This window comes from Mesoplodon bidens, assembly GCF_964165515.1.
Source record: "Mesoplodon bidens genome assembly, chromosome: 2".
Classification (NCBI taxonomy): domain Eukaryota; kingdom Metazoa; phylum Chordata; class Mammalia; order Artiodactyla; family Ziphiidae; genus Mesoplodon; species Mesoplodon bidens.
In genome coordinates, this window is record NC_138177.1 from 90087479 (window position 1) to 90112308 (window position 24830).

General features: G+C 36.0%; 1 protein-coding gene across 3 annotated transcripts in view; it reads left to right on the forward strand.

The window, feature by feature from the left end:
- Nucleotides 1-24830, forward strand: part of WDR47 (WD repeat domain 47) — a 56413-nt gene that overhangs the window by 19701 nt on the left and 11882 nt on the right. For all 3 annotated transcript variants that reach the window (XM_081225757.1, XM_081225756.1, XM_081225758.1), the window contains exons 4-9: nt 3995-4079; nt 5861-6663; nt 10927-11050; nt 16354-16532; nt 20194-20454; nt 23518-23593. In XM_081225757.1, the coding sequence (XP_081081883.1) occupies nt 3995-4079; nt 5861-6663; nt 10927-11050; nt 16354-16532; nt 20194-20454; nt 23518-23593 (1528 nt within the window). The remainder of the gene's footprint in view (nt 1-3994; nt 4080-5860; nt 6664-10926; nt 11051-16353; nt 16533-20193; nt 20455-23517; nt 23594-24830) is intronic.

Sequence of the window (24830 nt, forward strand, 5' to 3'; positions counted from 1 at the left end):
AGACTATTAGCTTTCCTAGCAAATAGTACACTCAATCCCATTGAGTTGGAGAACTTCTAGAGGACAGCTTGCATGTACTTCAATTAGTTGAACATCTGATATATAAACCCCTTAGTCAACAGTGTCTATATATAAAACATCACAAGGGCCATGTCTGAAGCAGTTGTTTCTTCATGATAGTACAAAGAATATAAAGATGTCATTCCGTTGTTTCCTGGCCTCCATTATTTCTGACAAACAGTTATCCTTAATTCTCTTGTATGTAATGTTTCTTTCTTTCTTTTCTTCTTCTACTGGCTGCCTTCAAGATTTTCTCCTTGTCATTAGTTTTCAGCAGTTTGATTTTGATGTGCCTAAGTGTGACTTATTTGTATTTTTTCCTGCTTGGGGTTTGCTGAGCTTTTTGGATCTATAAGTTTATGTCTTTCATCAGGTTTGGGAAGTTTTTGGCAATTATATCTTCAAAAATATTTTCTGCCCCTTTTTCTTCTTCTAAGTATACAATATTAGACAGATTGATATTGTTCCACAGTTTTGAGGCTTTGTTCCTTTTTTAAGAAAAACATTTTTTCTGTGTATTCTTCAGTCTGGATTATTTCTGTTGATTTACCTTAGTGTTTATTGACACTTTCTTCAGTTATTAGCAATCTGCTCATAAACAATGAATTTTTCATTTCAGATATTGTACTTTTTGGTTGCAGAATTTACTTTTATTTATAATTTTTCTCTGAGATATTCCTATCTGTTTGTTCATTGTGACTGTACTTCCCAGTAAGCCCTTGAACATATTTTTAATAACTTCTTGTTCACTAAGAGTCCTTATTTGCTAATTCCAACTTTTAGGTTATATCAGGCTCAGTTTCTATTGATTGCGTTTTCTCTTAACTATGAGTCACTCTTTTTTCACGTTTAGTCATTTTTTAATGTGTTTTGCACATTGGGATTCATTGTTGAAACTCTGGATTTCTGTTATCTTCCTTTGGAAGGTACTGATTTTTATTCATGCAGGGAGTTTACTTTGTTGTACTTCAGAATGCAAACTCTGTCCCTCACCTAGTGGACACCAGATGAAATCTCTGCTCAGTTACTTAGCCTTCAATCTGTTGCTTTCCCTGGGCTCTTTGGAGTCTCCCTTGCATCTTCAGTTTTAGGGATGCCCAAGGATTTAGGCACAGTTTATACAGTAGATTTTGGTGTATTTTTCATTGTGGTTTCCTCTTTTTTTGGATCCTCCTACCCTGCCCACCACTTTTCAGCTGTTCTGGCAGCTGAACTTCTCAAAAGCCTGACTTCTCCAAAGCCTGTAAAACTGCAGCTTTCTGCCTGAGTTCTAGCTCACACTGTGTGGACTGGGTAGTGCCCTCAGCTGGAAGGCCTTATACCCTTCAGTCTTACCCCCTAAAGTTCCCTTTTTCAAGGATTGACTTCCCTCTAGTTATGCCAGCTTTTTTTTTTTCTTCAGTGCTTTCAAATATTTTTTGTATTTAATCTAGGGTTTAATTGTTATTTGCAGAAAGGTTAGCCAGGTACAAGTTACTCCACCATTATCAGAAGTGGAACCTCATATTAGTTTCTGATTCTCCGTAAACCATGCTATTTGATACCTTTTTGCTTTTTTTGTGTGTGTGTGTGTGGTACGCCTCTCACTGTTGTGGCCTCTCCTGTTGCGGAGCACAGGCTCTGGACGCGCAGGCTCAGCGGCCATGGCTCACGGGCCCAGCCTCTCCGCGGCATGTGGGATCTTCCTGGACCAGGGCACAAACCTGTGTCCCCTGCATCGGCAGGCGGACTCTCAACCACTGCGCCACCCGGGAAGCCCTCACTCTTTGCTTTTATACATTCTTCATTTATCTGGGATACTGTTTCTTACATCATCTTCTGCCTTTACATAACACATTCTTGATCATCTTCCAAGAGTCATTTCTTGTAAGACTCTCACTATTTCTGGTAGACCTGATTTCATACTCCTTTGAAATCTTGCTGAATCCTATACATATTTCATGCAATTTATTAGATGACCATCTTCTTTTTTTAAAAAAATTGAAATATAGTTGATTTATAATATTGTGTTAGTTTCAGGTATACAGCATAGTGTTTCAGTATTTTTGCAGATTATATTCCATTATAGGTTATTACAAGATATTGGGTATAATTCTCTGTGCTATACCATTAATCCTTGTTGCTTACCTATTTTATGTATAGTAGTTTGCCTTTGTTAATCTCATACCCCTAACTTATCCCTCCCCATCCCCCCCCTCATTTTGGTAACCACAAGTTTGTTTTCTGTGTCTGTGAGTCTGTTTCTGTTTTGTATATATATTCATTTGTATTATTTTTTAGATTCTACATATAAGTGTTATCATATAGTATTTGTCTTTCTTTGTCTGACTTATTTCAGTAAGCACAATATTCTCTAGGTTCATCCATGTTTTTGCAGATGGCAATATTTCATTCTTTTTCTGCTTCCTTGTGTGACTTTAAAAAAAATTTTATTGAAGTATAGTTGATTTACAATGTTGTGTTAGTTTCAGGTGTACAGCAAAGTGATTCAGTTATACGTATATCCACTCTTTTTTAGATTCTTTTCCCATGTAGGTCATTACAGAGTATTGAGTAGAGTTTCCTGTGCTATACAGTAGGTCTTTATTAGTTATTTATTTCATATAGAGTAGTGTGTATATGTCAATCCCAATCTCCCAATTTATCCCTCCTCCCCTTCCCCCCTGTTAACCATAAGTTTGTTTTCCACATCTGTAACTCTATTTCTATGTAAATAAGTTCATTTGTACCACTTTTTAGATTCCACATATAAGCGATATCATATGATATTTGTCCTTTTCTGTCTGACTTACTTCACTCAGTATGACAATCTCTAAGTCCATCCATGTTGCTGCAAATTGCATTATTTTGTTCTTTTTTATGGCTGAATAATAGTTCATTGTGTGTGTATGTGTGTACACATGCATGCAACGCACCACAGCTTCTTAATCCAGTCATCTGTTGATGGGTACTTGGGTTGCTTCCATTAGATGACCCTCTTCCTGAAGGCAGGGATTTTGTTTTATTGGACACATATTTTCTGTTACAACAGTGGTTGAAAGAATGACTGTGAAGTTCATTATTATTTTCTTTCAGCCCTTAGAAACACTTTTCTTTAAAGTGCTTAAGGCATTCAACTTTTTTTTTTTTTCGCGCGGTACACGGGCCTCTCACTGCTGTGGCCTCTCCCGTTGCGGAGCACAGGCTCCGGACACGCAGGATCAGCAGCCATGGCTCACGGGCCCAGCCACTCCGTGGCATGTGGGATCTTCCCGGACCGGGGCACAAACCCGTGTCCCCTGCATCGGCAGGCGGACTCTCAACGACTGCGCCACCAGGGAAGCCCTCAACATTTTTTGATTCATAGAGAAGTCAGGTAGACACTCCCTTCCCCTCTCTGAATAATCCCTTTTAAAAAGTTTTAAGTCTATAGTTATCTTATGGTTTTTTAGCAATGTTGTTCATTCCTTCCTATCCTTTCAGCTCTATTTTTATTAGACCTTTTTCATGTTTGAAAAGAAAAGAGGACATATTTGGGGAAATAAAATATTTGGAATATAAAGGATTTTGATTTCATATTAGGTGACATTTGACATCTTCCATGAAAACTTGATTGCTTAGAATTAATATTGCAAATAGAAATCCTTCCTTTGAGTATTAAATTGTGATTACTTGCTACTGAAATTATTTTAATTATGGCTTCAGTGTGATCAGCTTTGTAAAATAATTAAAGAATTTTCTGAAAGCAAAGGTACTTACAGTAACTTATAAGTACATTTGATTTATGAGACATTGGGAAATTAATTTTTTAAAGTGTTTTTTTAAAGAAATAATTAGTCCTATAAGAAAATCTTGCCTTGTTTTGCTTTAGGAACTTGAGTTTCATTTCTAGTCTTCGACATTGCTATAATTCAGATTTTAATCATTTTAATGTTTCATATTTTATTTTTCACAGGTTTCGTTATATTATCCTGAAGCAGAAGTTTTTAGAAGCTTTATGTGTTAACAATGCAATGTCAGCAGAAGATGAGCCCCAGCATGTAAGATTTTTATTCCTAAAGGTTTGCGCCACAGTCTTGTTTCAGTCATAAGTATTCTATTCACTAAAGCAAAAGATTAGTATCATGAGTTTTCAAAGCTTTTATGAGCAGGTATGGGGCAAGATCTGCTCTTTTGCAGATGTAGTACTTTCAGTCTGTAGTGCTTCTGAATTTGTTCTGTGATTTAGGCAAAGATGATAAATGAGTGGCTGTCTGGTTGGAGAGTGTGTGCTCCCCTCTTGTTTAAGGTGATATAGATAGCAAAAGATGTTTGACTTGATGACTCTACATCATTGCTTCTTTTCTTATCCCAGAAGTGGATTATGTTTACTTCCTCTTTCTGTCTTTTCAGTACTTTCTTTGATCCAGAGGTGTGTTTTTTAACTCTTTTTTTTTTTTTGGCTGCACAGTGCAGCTTGTAGAATCTTAGTTCCCTGACCAAGGATTGAACCTGGGCCCTCAGCAGTGAAAGCACAGAGTCCTAACCACTGGACAGCCAGGGAATTCCCCAAAGGTGTTTTTTTAATACAGTGTGTATTTTTACTAACAATTTAGATTTAATGATATTAAATTCTTTTTGATTAGAGAGATACTTTTAAAGTTTTAATATTAGTATTGTTGCATCCAAAACCAAAGAAACTTTTATTAAGTGCCAGTAAGTAATCATTGAAATAATAGAGAAATGTTTGCAGATAATGATGTTTAAAAGAGGAAAGAAGGACTTCGCTGGTAGTCCAGTGGTTAAGACTCCATGCTTCCATTGCAGGGGGCACGGGTTTGATCCCTGGTCGGGGAACTAAGATTCTGCGTGCTGCATGTTGTGGCCAAAAAAAAGAAAAAAGTGGAAAGAACACTGGAATATTAGTCAATGAGAATTTTTATTCTGTCTTTGTCACTAACCAACTGAATTACTTAGGTTAAATCTGCACCCTATGCTTTGTGACCACCTAGAGGGGTGGGATAGGGAGGGTGGGAGGGTGGGAGGGAGGGAGACGCAAGAGGGAAGAGATATGGGAACATACGTATATGTATAACTGATTCACTTTGTTATAAAGCAGAAACTAACACACCATTGTAAAGCAATTATACTCCAATAAAGATGTAAAAAAAAACCCCAAAAAACTGCACCCTAACTTTTCCTACAGGTAAGATATAGAAGCTGTGCTATGCAAGCTCTAAGGTTCCTTACATCATCAAAAGCTTATGATCCTAAGATAATATTCACTATACAAATTATTGTAATTTGTTTTTCAGCTAAGCTTCCTTTTGTTCTGTCTCTGCACTGTTTTTGTAGAAATGAACTGTAGGTGTTCCCTTTCTTGATTTGCTTTCTTTCCCACACACATTTGTCCTAAGGTAAGTTTGAGAATGGCTCTTTTGCTTTTTGAGTAAGCTGGAGTGATAGCAAGCTATAATAAATAATTGAATTTTGGCATGCTTCAGTTTCACTGCTAGAAAACTTAATTATCCTTACTCTTAAAAAATTATACATTTGAAAATGATAGTATTAAGTCTGAATTACAACACTTTTTTTATAGGTAAAAGTTTAATGTGCTAATAACCAAATTTTAAAACCTTTATTTTAGGAGTAAAAAACATTTTGGTTCCTGACTTGAAAGTTGTTAAATAGCCCACAATTATATGAGTATTCTGTGACATGAGTTTATCCTTTTGCAAATGAACAGTTTGTGAAAGTTCGTAAAGTGTCTTTATATTTGAATAAAATACTCTCATTGTTTTCATATCTCTCTTTATGGCAATCACTTATGTTTTTCTTACAGCTGGAATTTACCATGCAAGAAGCTGTGCAATGTTTACATGCCCTAGAAGAGTACTGTCCTTCTAAAGATGATTACAGCAAGCTCTGTTTGCTTTTGACTTTGCCTCGTCTGACCAATCATGCTGAATTTAAGGACTGGAATCCCAGCACTGCACGAGTTCACTGTTTTGAAGAGGCTTGTGTCATGGTTGCAGAATTCATCCCTGCTGATAGGAAGCTAAGTGAGGCTGGTTTTAAAGCAAGTAACAATCGTTTATTTCAGCTTGTAATGAAGGGCCTACTTTATGAATGCTGTGTAGAATTTTGTCAAAGTAAAGCAACTGGAGAAGAAATTACAGAAAGTGAAGTACTACTTGGCATCGACCTCTTATGTGGTAATGGTTGTGATGATTTGGATCTGAGTTTATTGTCATGGCTTCAGAATCTCCCATCTTCGGTCTTCTCTTGTGCTTTTGAACAGAAGATGCTTAATATTCATGTTGACAAACTTCTGAAACCCACAAAAGCTGCATATGCTGATCTTTTGACTCCTCTTATCAGCAAACTTTCTCCCTATCCATCATCTCCAATGAGAAGGCCTCAGTCAGCTGATGCCTATATGACCCGCTCTCTGAATCCTGCTTTAGATGGTCTCACTTGTGGACTAACCAGTCACGATAAGAGAATTTCAGACCTTGGGAACAAAACTTCTCCAATGTCACACTCCTTTGCTAACTTCCATTATCCAGGGGTACAAAACCTCAGTAGAAGTCTCATGCTTGAGAATACAGAATGTCACAGTATTTATGAAGAATCCCCTGAACGGTAAGTATTTGCTCATGAAAATTGGGAGATCTCCACAAGTGTGAGATAATCTAATTGGGGTGTGTGTGTGTGTGTGTGTGTGTGTTTTCTAAATGTTCAAGTCCATTTAGTTGAAAGTTAGTCTTTAAAACTTGATTTATAAGGCGTTTAAAAAATTTTGATAATTACAATTATCAGGGAAAACCTTTATTTTTGTATCCCGTATTATCATTTTGCTGGTTATAAAGGCAGTACATGTGCATTGAAGAAATTTTGGAAAATATGGAAGGGTATCAATAAGGGAATTAAAATCCCACACAATATTGCATTTAGATGACCAACATTTTTCCTATGAATACACTTTTAAAAATTGAGAAGGTGCTATATATATTTTCATATAATTTGCTTTTTTTACTTGATAAATCATGACTTTTTCCCATATTTTTAAACATTTATTGAGGTCAGTGATTAATGGTGTGTGCAGTATTCCATTGTATGACTGGATCATGATTTTACCTAGTTCCTTATTGTAGGAGAGTAGACTGTTTCCCATAAATATTACGTATTGAACATGTATGTATAAAAATCTCTGATTATTTCCACTTATCTTTTTTTAGTAATTCTTTATATACATACATGAGGAAATTAAGTATTAAGACTACCACTCAGTTTTTCCTTCAAACCTGGCTTGAAATAATAATTTCCTGATTAGCAATTCTTTATTTCAAGGCTTAGGAAACTTCCTGCCTCCATTTTCCAGGAAACCCACTGGGGACACATCCTGGTTTCCTATACTCAGAGTTGATGCTATGAAGTATTACTATCGACTGCAATAAGTTTATTAAAAGCACAAAAACTAAACCTAAACCTTTTACTATTCATATAGGATAGTTGAAGGCATTCTTTATTGAAGAAGGAGCACTGGACTTGGAATTTCTATTTCTAACTAAAACAGGAGGTGATCTTTAGTTAAGGGTTAAGGCACAAGAATTACAGGATAAATATTTATGGAAGCATTTTCTGTTAAGTTGCTGTGAGATTCTTGAGGTGGGTGGGTATGATTTTCTTTAATGTTCTTTAAAGAGAGGAGAGGATTCTGGGATCAGTTAAGTGAGGGACTTCCCAAAGCCTAGGGTGACTTCCTAAGGCATCTTATTGCTCTGTATTTTATATTTGAAATATAAAGATGATATCTAGTGATAAAAATGAATGAATATAATTTAATATAGGAACATCCTATTATCTAAATCCTAAAGGAATAGAGAATCTTGAGCATTGGTAGAGACTATCTTAAAGTTTTCTTGGGCTTTCTGATCCCCTTAGAGAAAATTCTCATTGTCTGGGATGCTGGGCTTCAATTCTGGGGGAACTGCTGATATTCTTCTGAGTACATGAGATGATAGGATCTTCTTGGTTGATATAATGAATAGCATGTTTTGAATTGTGCACCAGTGGGATTGTCTTTATAAAGGAAAAAGACACACAAAAATCCAGCCAAATTTGACTCTACATGTGCTATTCCCTATGTAAAGCAACTACTATAAATTGAGGAATGACTGAATAAAGATGGAAAGAAGTGGAATATAAGTTATTAGACCATTATCGATAAGCAGTGGGGTAAAACGTGACATGTCAAAAGGTAAGTAATACGTGTGTTATTAGCTGAGCAGTAGTAATAACCCAGAAAACATCTGTCATGTCTCTGAAATTGGAAAACTTATGAGACAAAGCAGTGTAGAACAATGAATAGAACATGGTCTTTTGGGCTTCCCTGGTGGCGCAGTGGTTGAGAGTCCGCCTGCCAATGCAGGGGATACGGGTTCATGCCCCGGTCTGGGAAGATCCCACATGCCGTGGAGCGGCTGGGCCCGTGAGCCATGGCCGGTGAGCCTGAGCATCCGGAGCCTGTGCTCCACAACGGGAGAGGCCACAACAGTGAGAGGCCCACGTACCGCAAAAAAAAAAAAAAGAACATGGTCTTTGGAGTCAGACTTGGGTTTGAACTGTAGCCTTGCCATTTTCTAACTGTGTGATCTTGGGATGGTTACTTAATCTCTCTGAGCCTCAATGACCTCCTCTATAAAATAGAGTGTTGACTTGCAGAGTGGTAAACATGTGCTTAGTGCTTAATAAATATCAATTTCCCCTGTTCAGGGTTCATACCCTTGGAAAGTACAGTGTGTCAAAAGGGCTACTAATAACATACTATGGGAGAGCTATTGTGCCGTGGATAAAGTATAAAAATTTACTTTGGAAAAAAGTTTACCTGGTTTTAAAGAATATTTTAGGTGTAATTAAAAAATATTGGAAAGCTCAGTTAGATCAATTATGTTAAAATGCAACATAAAGAGATTCCTGCTTGTGGTAATTTGAAGTCAGTATTCATTTAAAAATATTTGATTGTCTACTCTGTGCTAGCACTGTGCTGCATCCCCAGGATATGATTGAGTTACTGTGGTGAAGAAGAAGATAAAACACAGAAGAAAAGTTTTTAAAAGAGTGTGTGGCATTTTGAAGGATATCTTTTTACTCGAACAGAAACCAACTCAAAATAAAAAAGTAATAAAAATCAGTTGAAATACACAAGCTGTGACTATACAATATAATGGTCTCAAAATGAAATGGCAGGAAAAAAGGTCTATTCTCATACATGTGCCAGCATTGGATTTGGAGTCTGAAGACCTGGATTCAAGTCCTAGCTTTATTTACTGTGTATTTTTGGGAAAATGACTTTTTTGAGTCTGTTTCTTCATGTGTGAAATGGGAGTTTTAACCTATTTTACAGGATATTATGCAAGTTAAATGAGATAATGCATGTGGAAGTGCTGTATAAATTGCAAAATTAAATCAAATGTTACTTTATAAAGGTTGTTTTATTCTATCTCTATACAGTTAATAACTCTTACAAATTCAATTTATGGACTAAAATGGGGCTTCCTGTGGTCATTAGCAGCTTACAGCACAGTCTGGTAGCTGAAAACTCTTCCCAGGTCTTTCTACTTCCTCCTCAGGGTGCATGTGTGTGTATGTATGTTTAGGTACTTAAGACTACTAGGCTCCTAACTAATGGTGCCTTTGTGAAGATGACTGTCTAGCTCTGCTTTTCTAAACCCTAGACCTATATTTTGATATGTCTTACATACTTCTGCCTGGAGAGGCCATTAGGAAGTCATGTCCTAATCAAATTAATTGAAGACAAAAATCACTTTACTTTTTTACTTGTTCCTGTGGTGCCTTTTACTGATAAGTAATCTATGTGAATGTGGTATTTGTCATCTTTGGAAAATCTTAGTTATTAAAAACTTTGAACAGCATAACTGTGAAAATTAGAAATTGCTAGTATTTTAGAAGACTGTTAGGAACAGCCTGACATAAGACATCAAGCTTACTAATTAGTATACATTAAAAATATTTGGGGACTTCCCCAGTGGTGTGGTGGTTAAGAATCCGCCTGCCAATGCAGGGGACACGGTTCAAGCCCTGGTCTGGGAAGATCCCACATGCCGTGGAGCAACTAAGCCAGTGTGCCACAACTACTGAGCCTGCGCTCTAGAGCCTACGAGCCACAACTACTGAGCCCATGTGCCACAACTACTGAAGCCTGCATGCCTAGAGCCTGTGCTCTGCAACAAGAGAATCCACTGCAATGAGAAGCCCACACACTGCAATGAAGAGCAGCCCCCACTCGCCGCAACTAGAGAAAGCCTGTGTGCAGCAACAAAGACTCAATGCAGCCAAAAATAAAATAAATTTTAAATAAAATTTAAATAAATAAATAAAAATAATTAGTATAAAAAATTGTTTTAATTTGAAAGAGGTATGTTTAGCTTTTGTGTTAAATGCAAATAAAGAAAGCCTTTTAATAAAATCTCAACTATTCTTAAAATTTTATTGAAATAGAGGAAAGAAAATTGATGTTTGGATAACAAAATAACAGATTAAGAGTTCTTTAAGAGAATGTAGGCATTAGGTCATCTAGCCTATTAATTTGTAGGTGAAGCTGAGCCATAGAGAATGTAAGTGATTTTCCCAAGGCCACACACATTATTTTAGATGGGAGCCCCTACCCTCCTTGCTTAATAATGCAGTGCTCTTCCATTATAAGCACATTCTATTTTAAAAAATCCCTTACATAGTGTACTTAAGAAAGTAAATTTAAAAATCTGTTTTTGTGCATTTGATAAACACCTAGGCTAAATATTCACTTTTAACATTAAAATTTCTCTAACTACAATATGTTTTTCTTTACCCCTACCTCTTCCTTTTTGTTTTTTTGCCCTGAAGTGATACACCTGTTGAGGCACAGCGGCCTATCAGCAGTGAAATCCTGGGCCAGAGTTCAGTTTCAGAAAAAGAGCCTGCAAATGGAGCACAGAATTCAGGACCAGCTAAGCAAGAAAAAAATGAGGTAATACTTACTACACCTTGAGTCTTTTAGAGTTATTCTCTTTGTAAGAAGTAATACTATTTGCTTGGATAGAATTTAAAAAGAATTTTCTGATATTTGAGAGTAGGAGAGAGAATATCTAGATTTTCTTATTTATTAGATCATTTTCTCCCCTCTTCCTTAAGAATTTACAGTATTTTTAGTTATCACTGTATATTTTGGAGCATTTTTAATGGATGGATTTATTAACAATTTAAAATATCACAGTTGACATTGCTTCTGCATGTTTGAGCACTCACGTAATTGAACTTGCATTAAATGTGGACAGCTTGTATTTTTAAGATATATGCTCTGTATTTTGCTAATTAGATTTAATGAGCAAGAAATTATGACGTTTATAATATAGAATAATACTTTATCTAAGCCTTTAGAGTTCCAGATTATTTTTCTGTGGTGCTTTGGGAAGGAAATTGTACTGTGAAATAGGGTGTAACTTTTATCTTATATATATTATCCCCACTTATAAGGGGTGAGTAAGTAGGTTTAATAAGTTGAATAAGTTTTTTTGGTTTTGACTAAATATTTAGAATGAAGCAGAAAAATTATTCTTAAAAGTACATATGGATATGCACAAAACAACAGAATCCCAAAATATATGAGGCAAACATTGGCAGAGCTGAAGGGAGAAATAGACAGTTCTGCAATAATAGTTGGAGACATCAATACCCCACTTGCAGTAATGGATAGAACATTTAACAGAAGATCAGTAAGGATATAGAGGACTTGAACAACACTGTAAACCAACTGGACATAATAGACATCTATAGAACACTCAACAGTAGTGGAATACACATTCTTTTCTAGTGCACGTGCAGTGTTCTTTAGGATAGACCATGTGTTAGGATGCAAAACAAGTCTCAATAACTTTTAAAAGATTTGAAATCATGTAAAGTATCTCCTCTGACCACAGTGGAATGAAGCTAGAAATTGATAGCAGAAGGAAAATTTTAAAATCCAAAATTTGTAAAAAGTAATCAACACACTCTTAAACAACCACTGGATCAAAGAAGAAATCACAAGGGAAATTAGAAAATACTTAGAGACTAATGAAAATGAGTACAACATACCAAATATACAACAAAATTATGGAATGCAGCAAAAGCAGTGCTCAGGGAGAAATTTATAGCTGCAAATGCTTACATTAAAAAAGAAGAAAGATCTCAAATCAATAACCTAATTTTATGCCTTGAAGAGCTAGGAAAAGGAAGAGCAAGCTAGACCCAAAGCTAGCAGAAGGAAGGAAATAATAAAGATTAGAAGAGAGAGAAATAAAATAGAGAAAAGGAAAACAACAGAGGGAATCAACAAAACCAAAAGTTGGTTCTTTGAAAGTATCAATAAAATTGACAAGCCCTTAGCTAGACTGACAAAGAAAAAGAAAACACAAATAACTAAAATCAAAAATAAAACTATCAACCTTACAATAATGAAAAAGATTATAGGAGAATACTGTGACCAGTTGTAAGCCAACAAATTAAATAACTTAGATGAAATGAACAAATTCCTTAGAAACACAAATTACTAAACTGACTCAGAAAGAAATAGAAAATCTCAACAGATCTATAATGAGTAAAGAGATTGAATCAGTAATCAAAAAACTTCACAACAAAGAAAAGACTGGGATCAGATGGCTTTACTGGTGAATTCTACAAACATTTAGGAAGCGTTAACAATCCTCAAAATTTTCCAAAAAATATGAGGAGGAAACACTTCCTAACTCATTCTGTGAGGCCAGCATTACCCTGATAGCAAAACCAAGTGAAAATATTACAAGAAAACTACAGACCAATACCTCTTATAAACATAGAAGCAAAAATCAACAAAATACTGGTAAACCAAATCCATCAGCATATTAAAAGGATTATGCATTCTGACCAAGTGGATTGATTGCAGGATGCAAGGTGGTTCAACATAAAAAAGCAATCAATCAGTTTAATATACATCACATTAATAGAATGAAGGAAAAAAAGAAACAACATGCAATCATCTCAATTGATGCAGAAAAGACATTTGACAAAATCAAACACTTTGCTGATAAAAGCTCTCAGAGAACTAAGAATAAACTGGAACTTCCTCAGCATGGTGAAGATCATTTATGTAAAACCCAACCTAACATCATACTCAATAGTTAATGAGTAAAAGCTTTCTCCCTAAGGTCAGGAACAAAGATAAGGATGCCTGCTTTCACCGCTGCTGTTCAACATTTATTAGAAGTTCTAGCCAGAGCAGTTAGGCCAGAAAAAGAAATAAATTGGAAAGGAAGAAGTAAAGCTATCTCTATTCACAGATGACATGAATATTATATGTATAATCATGAATAATTCACAAGACAGCTACTACAGCTTATAAACAGGTTCAGCAGAGTTGCAGGGTACAAGATCAACACATAAAAATCAGTTGTGTTTCTATACACTAACAATGAACAATCAGAAAAGGAAATTAAAGCGATTTCATTTACAACAGCATATAAAAGGATAAAATATCTGGGAATAAATTAAGGAGTTGAAAGACTTGTATGCTAAAATCTACAAAACATTGCTGAAAGAAGTTAAAGAAGATCTGAATAATTGAAGACATTCTGTGTTAATGGATTGGAAGATTTAATACTGTTAAGATGTCAGTACTACCCCAGTATTATTTACAGATTCCATGCAATTCCTGTAAAAATTTCACCACCTCTTTTGCAGTAATGGAAAAGCCAATACTCAAATTCATATGGAGTTGCAAGGGACCTTGAATAGCCAAAATGATTTTGAAAAAAGAAGAACAAAGTTGTAGGAGTCACACTTCATAATTTCAAAACTTACTACAAAGCTACAGTAATCCAAACTGTGTGGTACTTGTATAAGGATAGGCATACAGACCAATGGAATAAATTGAGAGACCAGAAATAATTCCGTATATCCATGACCAACTGATTATTGGCAAGGGTGCCAAGTCCATTCAGTGGGGGAAAAAATAGTCTTTTCAACAGATGATGCTAGATCAACTGGATTTCCACATGCAAAAGAATGAAGTTGGACCTCTACCTCACACCATATATAAAAATTAACTAAAAATAGATCAACAACTTAAGTATAGGACCTAAAAGTATAAAACTCTTAGAAGAAAACAAAGGGATAAATCTTCATAACCTTAGATTTTGTAATGTGTTCTTAGGTATGATACCAAAGCTTAAGCAACAAATGTAAAAACTGATAAATTGGACTTCATCAAAATTAAAAACTTTTGGATTTCCCTGGTAGTCCAGTGGGTAAGACTCCATGCTCCCAATGCAGGGGGCTTGGGTTCGATCCCTGGTTGGGGAACTAGGTCCCACACATGTGCCACAACTAAGAAGTCTGCATGCTGCAACTAAGAGCCCGCATGCTGCAATTAAAGATCCCACATGCCACAACTAAGACCCAGGGCAGCCAAAATAAATAAATAAATATTTTTAAAAAAACCTTTTGTGCATCAAAAGACATTATCAAGAAAGTGAAAGGACAGCCTACAGAATGGGAAAAATATTTGCAAATCATTTATCTGGCAAGAGTTTAATATCTAGAATATGTAAAGAACTACTACAACTCAACAAAAAAAAATCCAATCTAAAAAAGGACTTGAATAGACGTTTCTGCAAATTGGCTAAATGTCTATAAATGGCCAATAAGTACATGAAGAAGATGCCTAACATCACTTGTCATTAGGGAAACGTAAATCAAAACCACAATGAAATATAACTTCACAACTACTAAAATGGCTAAAATCAAAGCAATGGAAAATAACACGTGTTGATGATGAAATAGAGAAATTTGAGCCCTCATACATTGCTGGTTGTTATGTAAAATGGTGCTGTCATTGTGGTTTCATGGTACCTCAAAAAGCTAAATATAGAATTACTGTATGACCCAGTCATTTCACTTCTAGGTATATACCCAAAGGCATTGAAAGCAAGGACTCAAATAGATATCTGTACATTCATGTTCATAGCAGCATTATTTATAGTGGCCAAAAGGTAGAAGTAACCCATGTCCATCCACAGGTTAATGGATAAACGAAAGTGATATATCCATACAAGCCATAAAGAGGAATGATATGCTACAACTTGGATGAACCTCTAAAACATCGTGTTAAGTGAAATAAGCCAGACACAAAAGGACAAATATTGTATGATTCCATTTATGTGAAATATCTAGGACAGGCAAATTTATAGAGACAGAAAGTAGAAGTTAGCAGGGGTTAGGGGGAGAGGGAAATGGGGAGTTATTGCTTAATGGTTATGGAATTTCTATTTGGGGTGATGAAAATTTTTGGAAATAGATAATAGTGATGGTTGTACAACACTATGAATCTAATGCCACTGAATTGTACACTGAAAATGGTTAAAATTACAATATTTGTATTTTACCACAAAATTTTTTTAGAGGACATACAGATAATTTTGTCTCAGAGTTATTGCTATAAGTTATGAAATAAAGGGGGACTGTTACTATTTTCTGGAAAAGGGAGACAGTTTTAGCTTTAATTAGCAGTACAAGACTCTTAGATAAGCTTCTTATCAGTGTTGGCCAAGTTTAGAGATGACTGATTTGTTCCAGTTCACGTGACCTGTGTAATGTGACCAGACTCCGGCTTGGCAGGAGTCTTTCTTTGCCAATATTTGAATTCACTATGATATCTAAGTCCTTTAAGATGGCTTCTAGAAGAGTGAGGAAGGAATGTTGAGACTGCTAAGTTTAACACCCATTTATTCTACTTTCTTCTGAAAGGCTGTTTGAATTAAAGTATTGTTTTTGAGGGAAATTTTATAAGCTTCCCTCCAGAGTAACCTATTAAGCCACTTACATGCTTAAATTAAGTGTGTTGGATAAGATTAATATTGTGTTTATTAAATATTAATGTAGTCCCTCAGTAATTATTTTTTTTTCTAGTAATATAGATAGATTTGTGTTTGTCTTTATCTACATTTGTATTCTCTATCTATGTCTCCCTTGTGACAACTGTAACTTGTATTTTTATTTGGTGTTAGGGATCCAGGATGACCATTCATTTTGGTCAATCTCTTGCTGTGGAATTCAGCAAATTAACTGATCTGATCTACGTGACTGTTAAGACTCATGGATACTATGTTATTTTTCAAAGAGCCAATATATTAAGTATTTTCTGATTGTTATTTATAGCTATCTGTATGTTTTATTCAGCACTTATAGAAGTTACTGTTGAGTGGTGACATATTCAATTGTAGTCTGCTCAAATATATTATTTTTTCTAATATTTTTAAGCTTCGAGATTCAACAGAACAATTTCAAGAATATTATAGGCAAAGATTACGCTATCAACAGCATTTAGAACAGAAGGAGCAACAGCGACAGATATACCAACAGATGCTGCTTGAAGGAGGTGTGAATCAGGAGGATGGTCCTGATCAGCAGCAGAATCTTACTGAACAATTCCTCAATAGGTCGGTCTTTTTAGTCACTTTTTTAAATATAAGGAATTATTTAAAAGCTATTAAGAGCATGCAGCAACTGCTACTTGCCATGTATAGTTTGAAATTTTAAGGCTTTTTAAGTGTTTCAAATAGTGTGGAGTTACTTAATCTCTTCCAGTCACAGCATTCTGAGGGCTCATCTAGTTTTGTCCTTCTTCCCTTTAAATGGCCTTTCACATCTAAGCAAAGGGAGCAGTGAGCGTGGTGGTTTCAGCACACAGCCTGGAAGTAGACTACTTCTGGATCCAGCCCTGTCCCAGCGTAGCTGAGGACCTAGGGGAAGTTACTACCTTCTATTTACTTGTTTCCTCATCTATTTCACAGGGTTGCCATGAAGATTAAACGTGTTAATCCACGTAAAGTGCTTAAAACAGTACCTGGCCTAGAGTAAGCACTATATTAAGTGTTACCTGTTATTTTTATTGTTATTTTGAGAGCTTAAACTTTCAGATTCTATTGAATTCAGTATATTAAAATGATTCTTATAATTTCTGCCAAGACAGTATGAACTTATATTATTTTTAACTATAGGAGGTAAATATATGGTAACATTTTTTTTTTTTAGAAACCAGTAAACCAGAATATGTTTGTTTGTTTGTTTGTTTATTTATAAAAATTAATTAATTTATTTTTGGCCACGTTGGGTCTTCATTGCAGCGAGCCGGGGTTGCTCTTCATTGCGGTGCGCGGGCTTCTCATTGCAGTGGATTCTCTTGTTGTGGAGCATGGGCTCTAGAAGCGTGGCCTTCAGTAGTTGTGGCACATGGGCTCAGTAGTTGTGGCTAGTGGGCTCTAGAGCACAGGCTCTGTAGTTGTGGTGCACGGGCTTAGTTGCTCCGCAGCATGTGGGATCTTCCTGGACCAGGGCTTGAACCGTGTCCCCTGCATTGGCAGGCGGATTCCTAACCACTGCACCACCAGGGAAGCCTGAATATGTATATTCAAATGAGCAAGGGTTGTTGGAAGATTGAATTAACATACATAAAAAATTACTTAGAATAATATCTAGCATAGAGGAGGTATGCCATAAATGTTGGCTATCATCATGATTATAATATGGTAATGCAGCGGCGACTGTCTTTACTTGGTTCAGTAATATTGGAAGTAATCTGCTTGACACTCTGCGTGTTATGCAAGTCAGTGAGCCTGAAACTGATCCTGTCTTCAAACCTTCACACAAGGAACTTGTATAGTGGTAATCTATAGAGTCTAGGTAGGCCTCTGAACATTCAGTTTGAGGGTCGTTTAATTATCACCTCTGATCAAGTCAGTGGCTTATGAGAATTATCCTAATTTGATGAATTGCTACTTCTAGTTCTTGGATGTCATCTTCATATCAGTAAAAGTCATGGTTGCAGTTTGACTTCCTGACTGTTTTATTTTTCAGTGAAAGCAGATACCTAGCATTAAGTCAGAACATGAAGTGGCAAGGTTCTGTGATTCTGGTAGTAGTAAGATGTCCTTTCTCAGAAAAAAAGTTAAACTATTCAAGATGGTTTATTCTTCCTTTAAAGACAATTATAAATAGAATTCAAATTATTTCTTATAATTTAGTTTCAGTTTAGAGCATATTTATTATTTATCAACTGTTCTCAATTTCTTCAGAGATTAGAATTTTAAATTGTACTAAAGGTAAGCATGTTATAAAAATCCATAAGATAACCAGGTCTGTTATAAATAAATATGAATGGGTGTTTATCCTAAGTTTTTGTAAATTAGTTTCATATAAATTCTCTGTTGCTGTCTTTTTTTTTTTTTTTGGCTGCATTGGGTTTTCATTGCTGCGCCCGGGCTTTCTCTAGTTGCGGTGAGCGGGGGGCTACTCTTCATTATGGTGCACGGGCTTCTCCTTGCGGTGGCTTCTCTTGTTGTGGAGCATGGGCTCTAGGCACGTGAGCTTCAGTAGTTGTGGCATGAGGACTCAGTAGTTGTGGCTTGCGGGCTCTAGAGTGCAAGCTCAGTAGTTGTGGTGCACGGGCTTAGTTGCTCTGCAGCATGTGGGATCTTCCTGGACCGGGGCTTGAACCTGTGTCCCCTGCATTGGCAGGCGGATTCTTAACCACTGTTCCACCAGGGAAGCCCTCTGTTGTTGTCTTAACCTTTTCTTATCCGTTTTCTAACTCTTTAAAATAATAGTTCAATCCTTTTTTTCTGGACCTTATATATCTGAGCCTGTACCAGGACATTAAAGTACCTGACTAATACCAAGGACAAATTGAATAGAGATAGAATCTAGAAATTAAAATATACTTTTTTCCCCTTAATGTTTTAGTCTTCCAAATCATTCTAGCAGCAGAGCACAGTTTCCAGAATTAAATTTTGTTTCTTCCTTCCCAGAGACATAGAAAGAGGCAGAGAAATAAGAGTCATGTTCTATAATAGAGCTTACTGAAAAAAAATCAACTAAAGCGTGATAGGATTATTATTAACAGCACTGTATCACTACTTTATACCTCTTGATATTTTGTTTCTGTTACTAATAATTGGCACTTATTATAGGCATATTCTGCCCCTTCCCCATCCTCCCCACTTTGAGAGAATCAATATGAAATTTGCATTTTAGATTCTTTATACTTAGCATTTCCCACATTTATTTGACTCAGGCTCTTTTTTTATGGGGAGCATTTCACAGGATTAGTGTTTCATAGAAGATTAGAAGTACTGTCTAGTTAAACATTTTAACTGATAAATATTTAGTAATGGCTGCCAATTCCTTTAATAATATTAAACTGCTCTTTTAAAGTCTTTTTTAAGACCTAAACATACACATGCACGCATGCACAAGCACACACAGGAACACTAATGTTTTAATGTAGATAAATTAGAAAATACAATGAGCCACAATACCCCTTGGTAGTTACATCCCTTATGTAGTCCTCTCTCATACTAAATCTAGGCTGGAGAAAGTGATTCTCCAGTTCTGGTCTAAATCTTAAGAGAGCCTGGCAGCTTCCTCTGTGCCCGTTGGAGCCCTGAGTCCAGCATAAGGAGTCAGGCTACCCTGACGTAGGGAGACTTGCGGTGAGGGAAAGACCCCAAGGCCACCTTGTTTTGCTCCCTGTTTTATCTCACTAGTGCCTAGATCAGAGCCTGGCAAATAGTTTTTGTAGAATGAATAAATGAATGAATGAGTGAATGTGTGGATAATAAGGATGCCACTTGACTTTGTCCCATCATGGCCTGCTCTAGTCATCCATTTCTTAGTTGATATGACATTACTAGACAGTTGAAACGAAAATGGCTTGTTTTGTTTTGTTGGTGAGAAATTTGATAGTGGTGATATTTTTATTATTTTGGGAAATTAATTTTCATGTTGAAAATTGAACCAAAGTTATACTGGAGAAGAAACAGATTTTTTTTTTGTTTTTTTATGGCAAAAGGTGCTTTAAAAAAAATCAGTGATACCCATTATGCCTATCTCCTTTACAGTGGTATACTATAGGAAAATTTGGATCTTCTTTCAGTTTCTTGGTTATGTCTTAAGCTGATGATGGTAATTTTTAGTACTAAACTTGTCATATATTATATGTTATATGTGCATGTATTTACCCTCTCAAATTTTCAATCTTCTATATGCTAGGAATATGACTAAGTTTTTATTTTAATATAATTATGTTGTTTTATTTTATAGGTCCATTCAAAAGCTAGGTGAATTAAATATTGGAATGGATAGCCTTGGTAATGAGGTACCAGCGCTCAACCAGCAATGTAATGGGAACAAAGGCAATGGATCTAATAATTCTTCCATCACTAGTTTTTCTACACCATCCCAAGACTCTAGTCAGAGATTAACACATGATGCTTCAGATATTCACACAAGCACTCCTAGTAATCCTGGATCAATAAATCACACACCTTTTCTTGAGGAATCACCTTCTTGTGGAAACCAAATGTAAGTGTTTTGCTTTGTTAGACCTGGAAATGTTAACTTCATACTAATAAATAGACTTGGAAAGTTGAACTTCTCTTCGGAGCCTTACAAATGAAAGTTTTTATAGTTCATTACCTACCAAATTTTTTTTTCTGATCTGCCTTCATTTATCTATATTCTCTTCTACTAACTTCTGAGTCTCTTAATAGTCTTTATTCTCCTATTTTTCTTTTTGCTTTCTTACCACCACTAAGGCAATTCTATTTTTTTATAAGCCATCTTACTCAGAGATCATACAGTTTTAGGCTTTATCTTCTCCCCAGTTTTTTTCCCTTGCCATTGGTACCTTTCAACAAATAATCTTTTAATTCACAGACATCCAGGGCACAAGAAGATGTTTTCTGACATGGTGGAATGATTGCAGCAAGACAGTCTTGGCAGCTCTGGTAGTTACAGCAATTGAGACTTCTTGCATATTTATGTTTTCAGTAGTCAGAGAAAAATTTTCATCTTGTTATCAGTAGACAAATGTTAATTTATGCAATGGGAATAGTTGAGCATTTTCTTCCTCTATTATAACGTTAAACACCTTTGGGAGTGGTTCGTTTTAAAATGCATAACTTGCTTTTGGCATTTGGATGTTTACAGGAATTAGCTTTATCCATTTAGTATCAAAAACTCTAGTTTTATACTTAAGAATATAAGTTTATCTAATATTTGCTTCTTTATTACAGTTCCTATAATACTTGTTTTGTGTACCCCCCAAACTAGAACTCAAATTTTAAAATTGGTTTTTATTTTTATCAAAGTAATATACATACATTGTTTAAAAGGACAAATAGCACTTCAAGACTTAAAACAAAACAGAATCCCCTCTCTTACCCATCTTGGTCCATGACTTCTGTTTCCACTAGGCTGCCATTTTCAGCCTAGTTAGCTGTTTCTTTTGCTATGTATCTCCACATTTCTGAATAATCTGCTTCTATTGCTGTTTTTATTATCCCTTGATTCCCTGCCAATTAGATTTAGCTACCATACCTTACCCACAACACATTAATTTTGTCTACACCTTCTTCTAATATACATCAATTTTTGTTTAAATCGGTATTCAGTGTTAACATTACTATGGCCATGTAAATGTTATTTACAACTGAGTCATATAATATGAATTCATTTCCTTTCACAAAACTTTTTTGTTTTTCATGGGGGCAGTAATTGCCTCATTTTTGGTGTGCATGTGTATACATGCTTAGTTTTCTTGGTACTAAACTATCTGCAGGTGCTGTGACAGAACTGTAAAATCATAAAACTCCTCATTACAGTAATAAATATTAGGTGCTTTCTCTTTCCATGTTTTTCCCCCCTGGGAGAAACCCCTCCAAGATCACTCCTGGTTCACTTTATATTCATTGCTTCTAAGTCATTTTATTCAGGCCTAGAGAGTCCTGGGACTTTCCTTCACCATTCTCCTCGGAGTTTCCTTTGTCTGTTCCCTGTATTGGATCCCCTGTTTTAGGATCTCATGTAGTTTTCTGAAAAGGGGTACATCAGAGTAGAAGTTTCTGAGATCTTGCATGTCTAAGTATTTCACATTTGACTTGTTAGTATAGCAGAGTATAGAATTCTAGAATGGAAATCATTTCTCAGAGTTTCAGAGTCATTGCTACATGCTCACATACATATTGAAAAGTCTGATGCCATTGTGATATGATCCTTTGTATGAGAACTACTGCTTTTTCCACTCCGGGATTTTTTAGGACTTTGTCTTCCCTGATGTTCTAAAACTTCATGATGATACACATCAGAGTAGGTCTATTTTACTTCATTTTGCTGGATACTTCATGGGCTCTTTTAAGCTGGAAACTTAAGTGCTAGAATATTGAAAACATTTATGTAGCAATTTTCTTACCTCCATTTTCTATTGATTAATTTTTTCTGGTATCATTTTTATTTTCTAAGCTCTTTCTTATTCTCTAACTTTCCTTATATATATATGTGTGTGTGTGTATATATATATATATATATATATATATATTTTTTTTTTTTTTGCGGTACATGGGCCTTTCACTGCTGTGGCCTCTCCCATTGCGGAGCACAGGCTCTGGATGTGCAGGCCCAGCGGCGATGGCCCATGGGCCCAGCCGCTCCGCAGCATGTGGGATCCTCCCGGACCGGGGCACGAACCCGTGTCCCCTGCATCGGCAGGTGGACTCCCAACCACTGTGCCACCAGGGAAGCCCTTCCTTATATTTTTTAATAGATATTTTTCTTGTTTCCTGGGTTCATTATTTCCCCTTATATTTCTTAGAATTTTAATTATATTTTTGTAGCTTTTGTTTCCTTAATTGTCTTCCTTCTTCCAAATTCCTTTCTTGTTTATTTTACTCTTCGTTTTTTTTTGTTCTGTTTTGTTTTGTTTTTGGCTGTGTTTCAGGGTTTGCAGGATCGTATTTCCCCGACCAGGGATGGAACCCGTGCCCCCGTGGTGGAAGCATGGAGTCCTAACCACTGTACCACCAGGGAAGACCCTAGTCTCTGTTTTTTATTTAGGAGGCTTTCTTCAAGCATTTGACTATTGGGAGTGAGGCATTTTTTTAAAAAGCTGATTGGAAGGAAGGGCCACATGTATGGATGCATGTGTTTACCTGTTGGCCTCACCAAAAAGTGATTAAATGGAAACATTGTTTTATTGTGGGACCCTGAACTGTCCAGTTTCTGTTAGTCTTTTCTCATGGCCCGATAATTTTTTCTAAAGAGCAATCCAGGTTCCTGCCTGGGTTAGGATTTAAGCATAGCAACCAGGATTCTGGAACTAAGCAGGGAAAAGGTAGTTGACATCTGACTATAAAATTTGTGGACTTTGACTTAATCTCTTTTCTAGAATGGCTTCTCATTCCTTCCTTACAACTAACTATGCTTTGTGTTATGGAGTCCAGAGCCTCTTAATAAATGGCTCCAGAGAGTAACTATGACTGGAGTCAGTGGGTGTCATTTGCCAAAAAATAAATATTAGAGATTGAAAGGACAAATTAGTTTCTGTTTTGATATTCAGAGTAAACTGTACTTGAATTTCTATTCACACAGCTCATCAGAACATTCGGTCATTAAGCCACCTCTTGGAGATTCTTCAGGGAATCTGTCAAGATCAAGAGGGGAAGAGGTAATACTTAGGGGAAGGAAGGTTCATTATTTTTATATTTACTTGCAAATTTTGTCAAGGAATTCTCAATTTAAAGAAAGAACAACCTTTAGAAATAGTCATTATTGTTAATGCTGGTAGTTACCTCAGGGTAGTTGAGCTTTCACTGAGTGAAGTGACGGGGTTGCCTGAGAAATCACATTTTGAGAGTATTCATATTAATTGTCCAGTGGTGATCTTGGCGCATGAGTTAGGGCTGTGTCACTACTCTCTGAACCCTATGGTTAATTAGTTAAGGTATTATTATATCTTTACTCCTTTGGACTTCTCATCAATGCATTTGTTTTTTGCTTTGGAACCAGATATCCTTCCCTAACCAGTATACACCTTCACTCTATCTTATTTTCTCTAGTTCAAATTTTAACCCCATAAACAATAATTATTTCAGATGCTTATGGGGCCAAACAGGTAACATAAATGAATAAAGTTGACTATTTTTGTGATAAGTACATAGGAATATTTGTCCCTTGCACAAAGAAATATGCTGGCCTAGTGTTTCTAGTTCTTTTGATTTTCAAGAAAAGCTAGGTTAGATTTTTGTGTGAAATCTATTTTTTCAATGGCAACAAATTAAAAAAAAATTTAAATACAATGGAGAAGAGCAGGTAAAGTTAATCTTGGCTCTGCCACTTCTGCTGTAAAGCAACCCTTAGTAATTATTATTAATGTGCTATCGGCCATTTAATCAATTAGTCATTCCCCTCCATTTTTCTCTTATCTACCCATGCTATTCATTTGGTAAACAGTCACCTTTCTTGTATATGGATTAATGGAAAATGTAGTATTTCTAGTCAAATAAATTGGTATCAATAATACAAGAATTCAATTCAGTTACGTAAGACAAACAGAGTGTAATATATTAGGTTTAACTCCTACTCCCCTATGAGGATGTATTGCGGAATACATAAAAGTTTGGGTAGGGAGATGCACAGTCTCTTCACTGATATAATCACTATGGATTCTAGAGCTCTCAGCATACAACCAGAGCTGAAGTGATTTGCCTTTGGAACGTATGAATGTCAAGTACATACGCAAAGACAGAATTTGGTTGGGTCTGTGCACCACAACCAGCCTGGAGGGCTCTGTTCCAGGTCCAGGGTCGAGTCCTGGTCAGGGTAGCAGGGTGGTTTCAAATGATACCAATAATAGCAGTCACCAAAGCTTTTACACAGAGCTGTTTCAACTTGCCTTCCTCAGA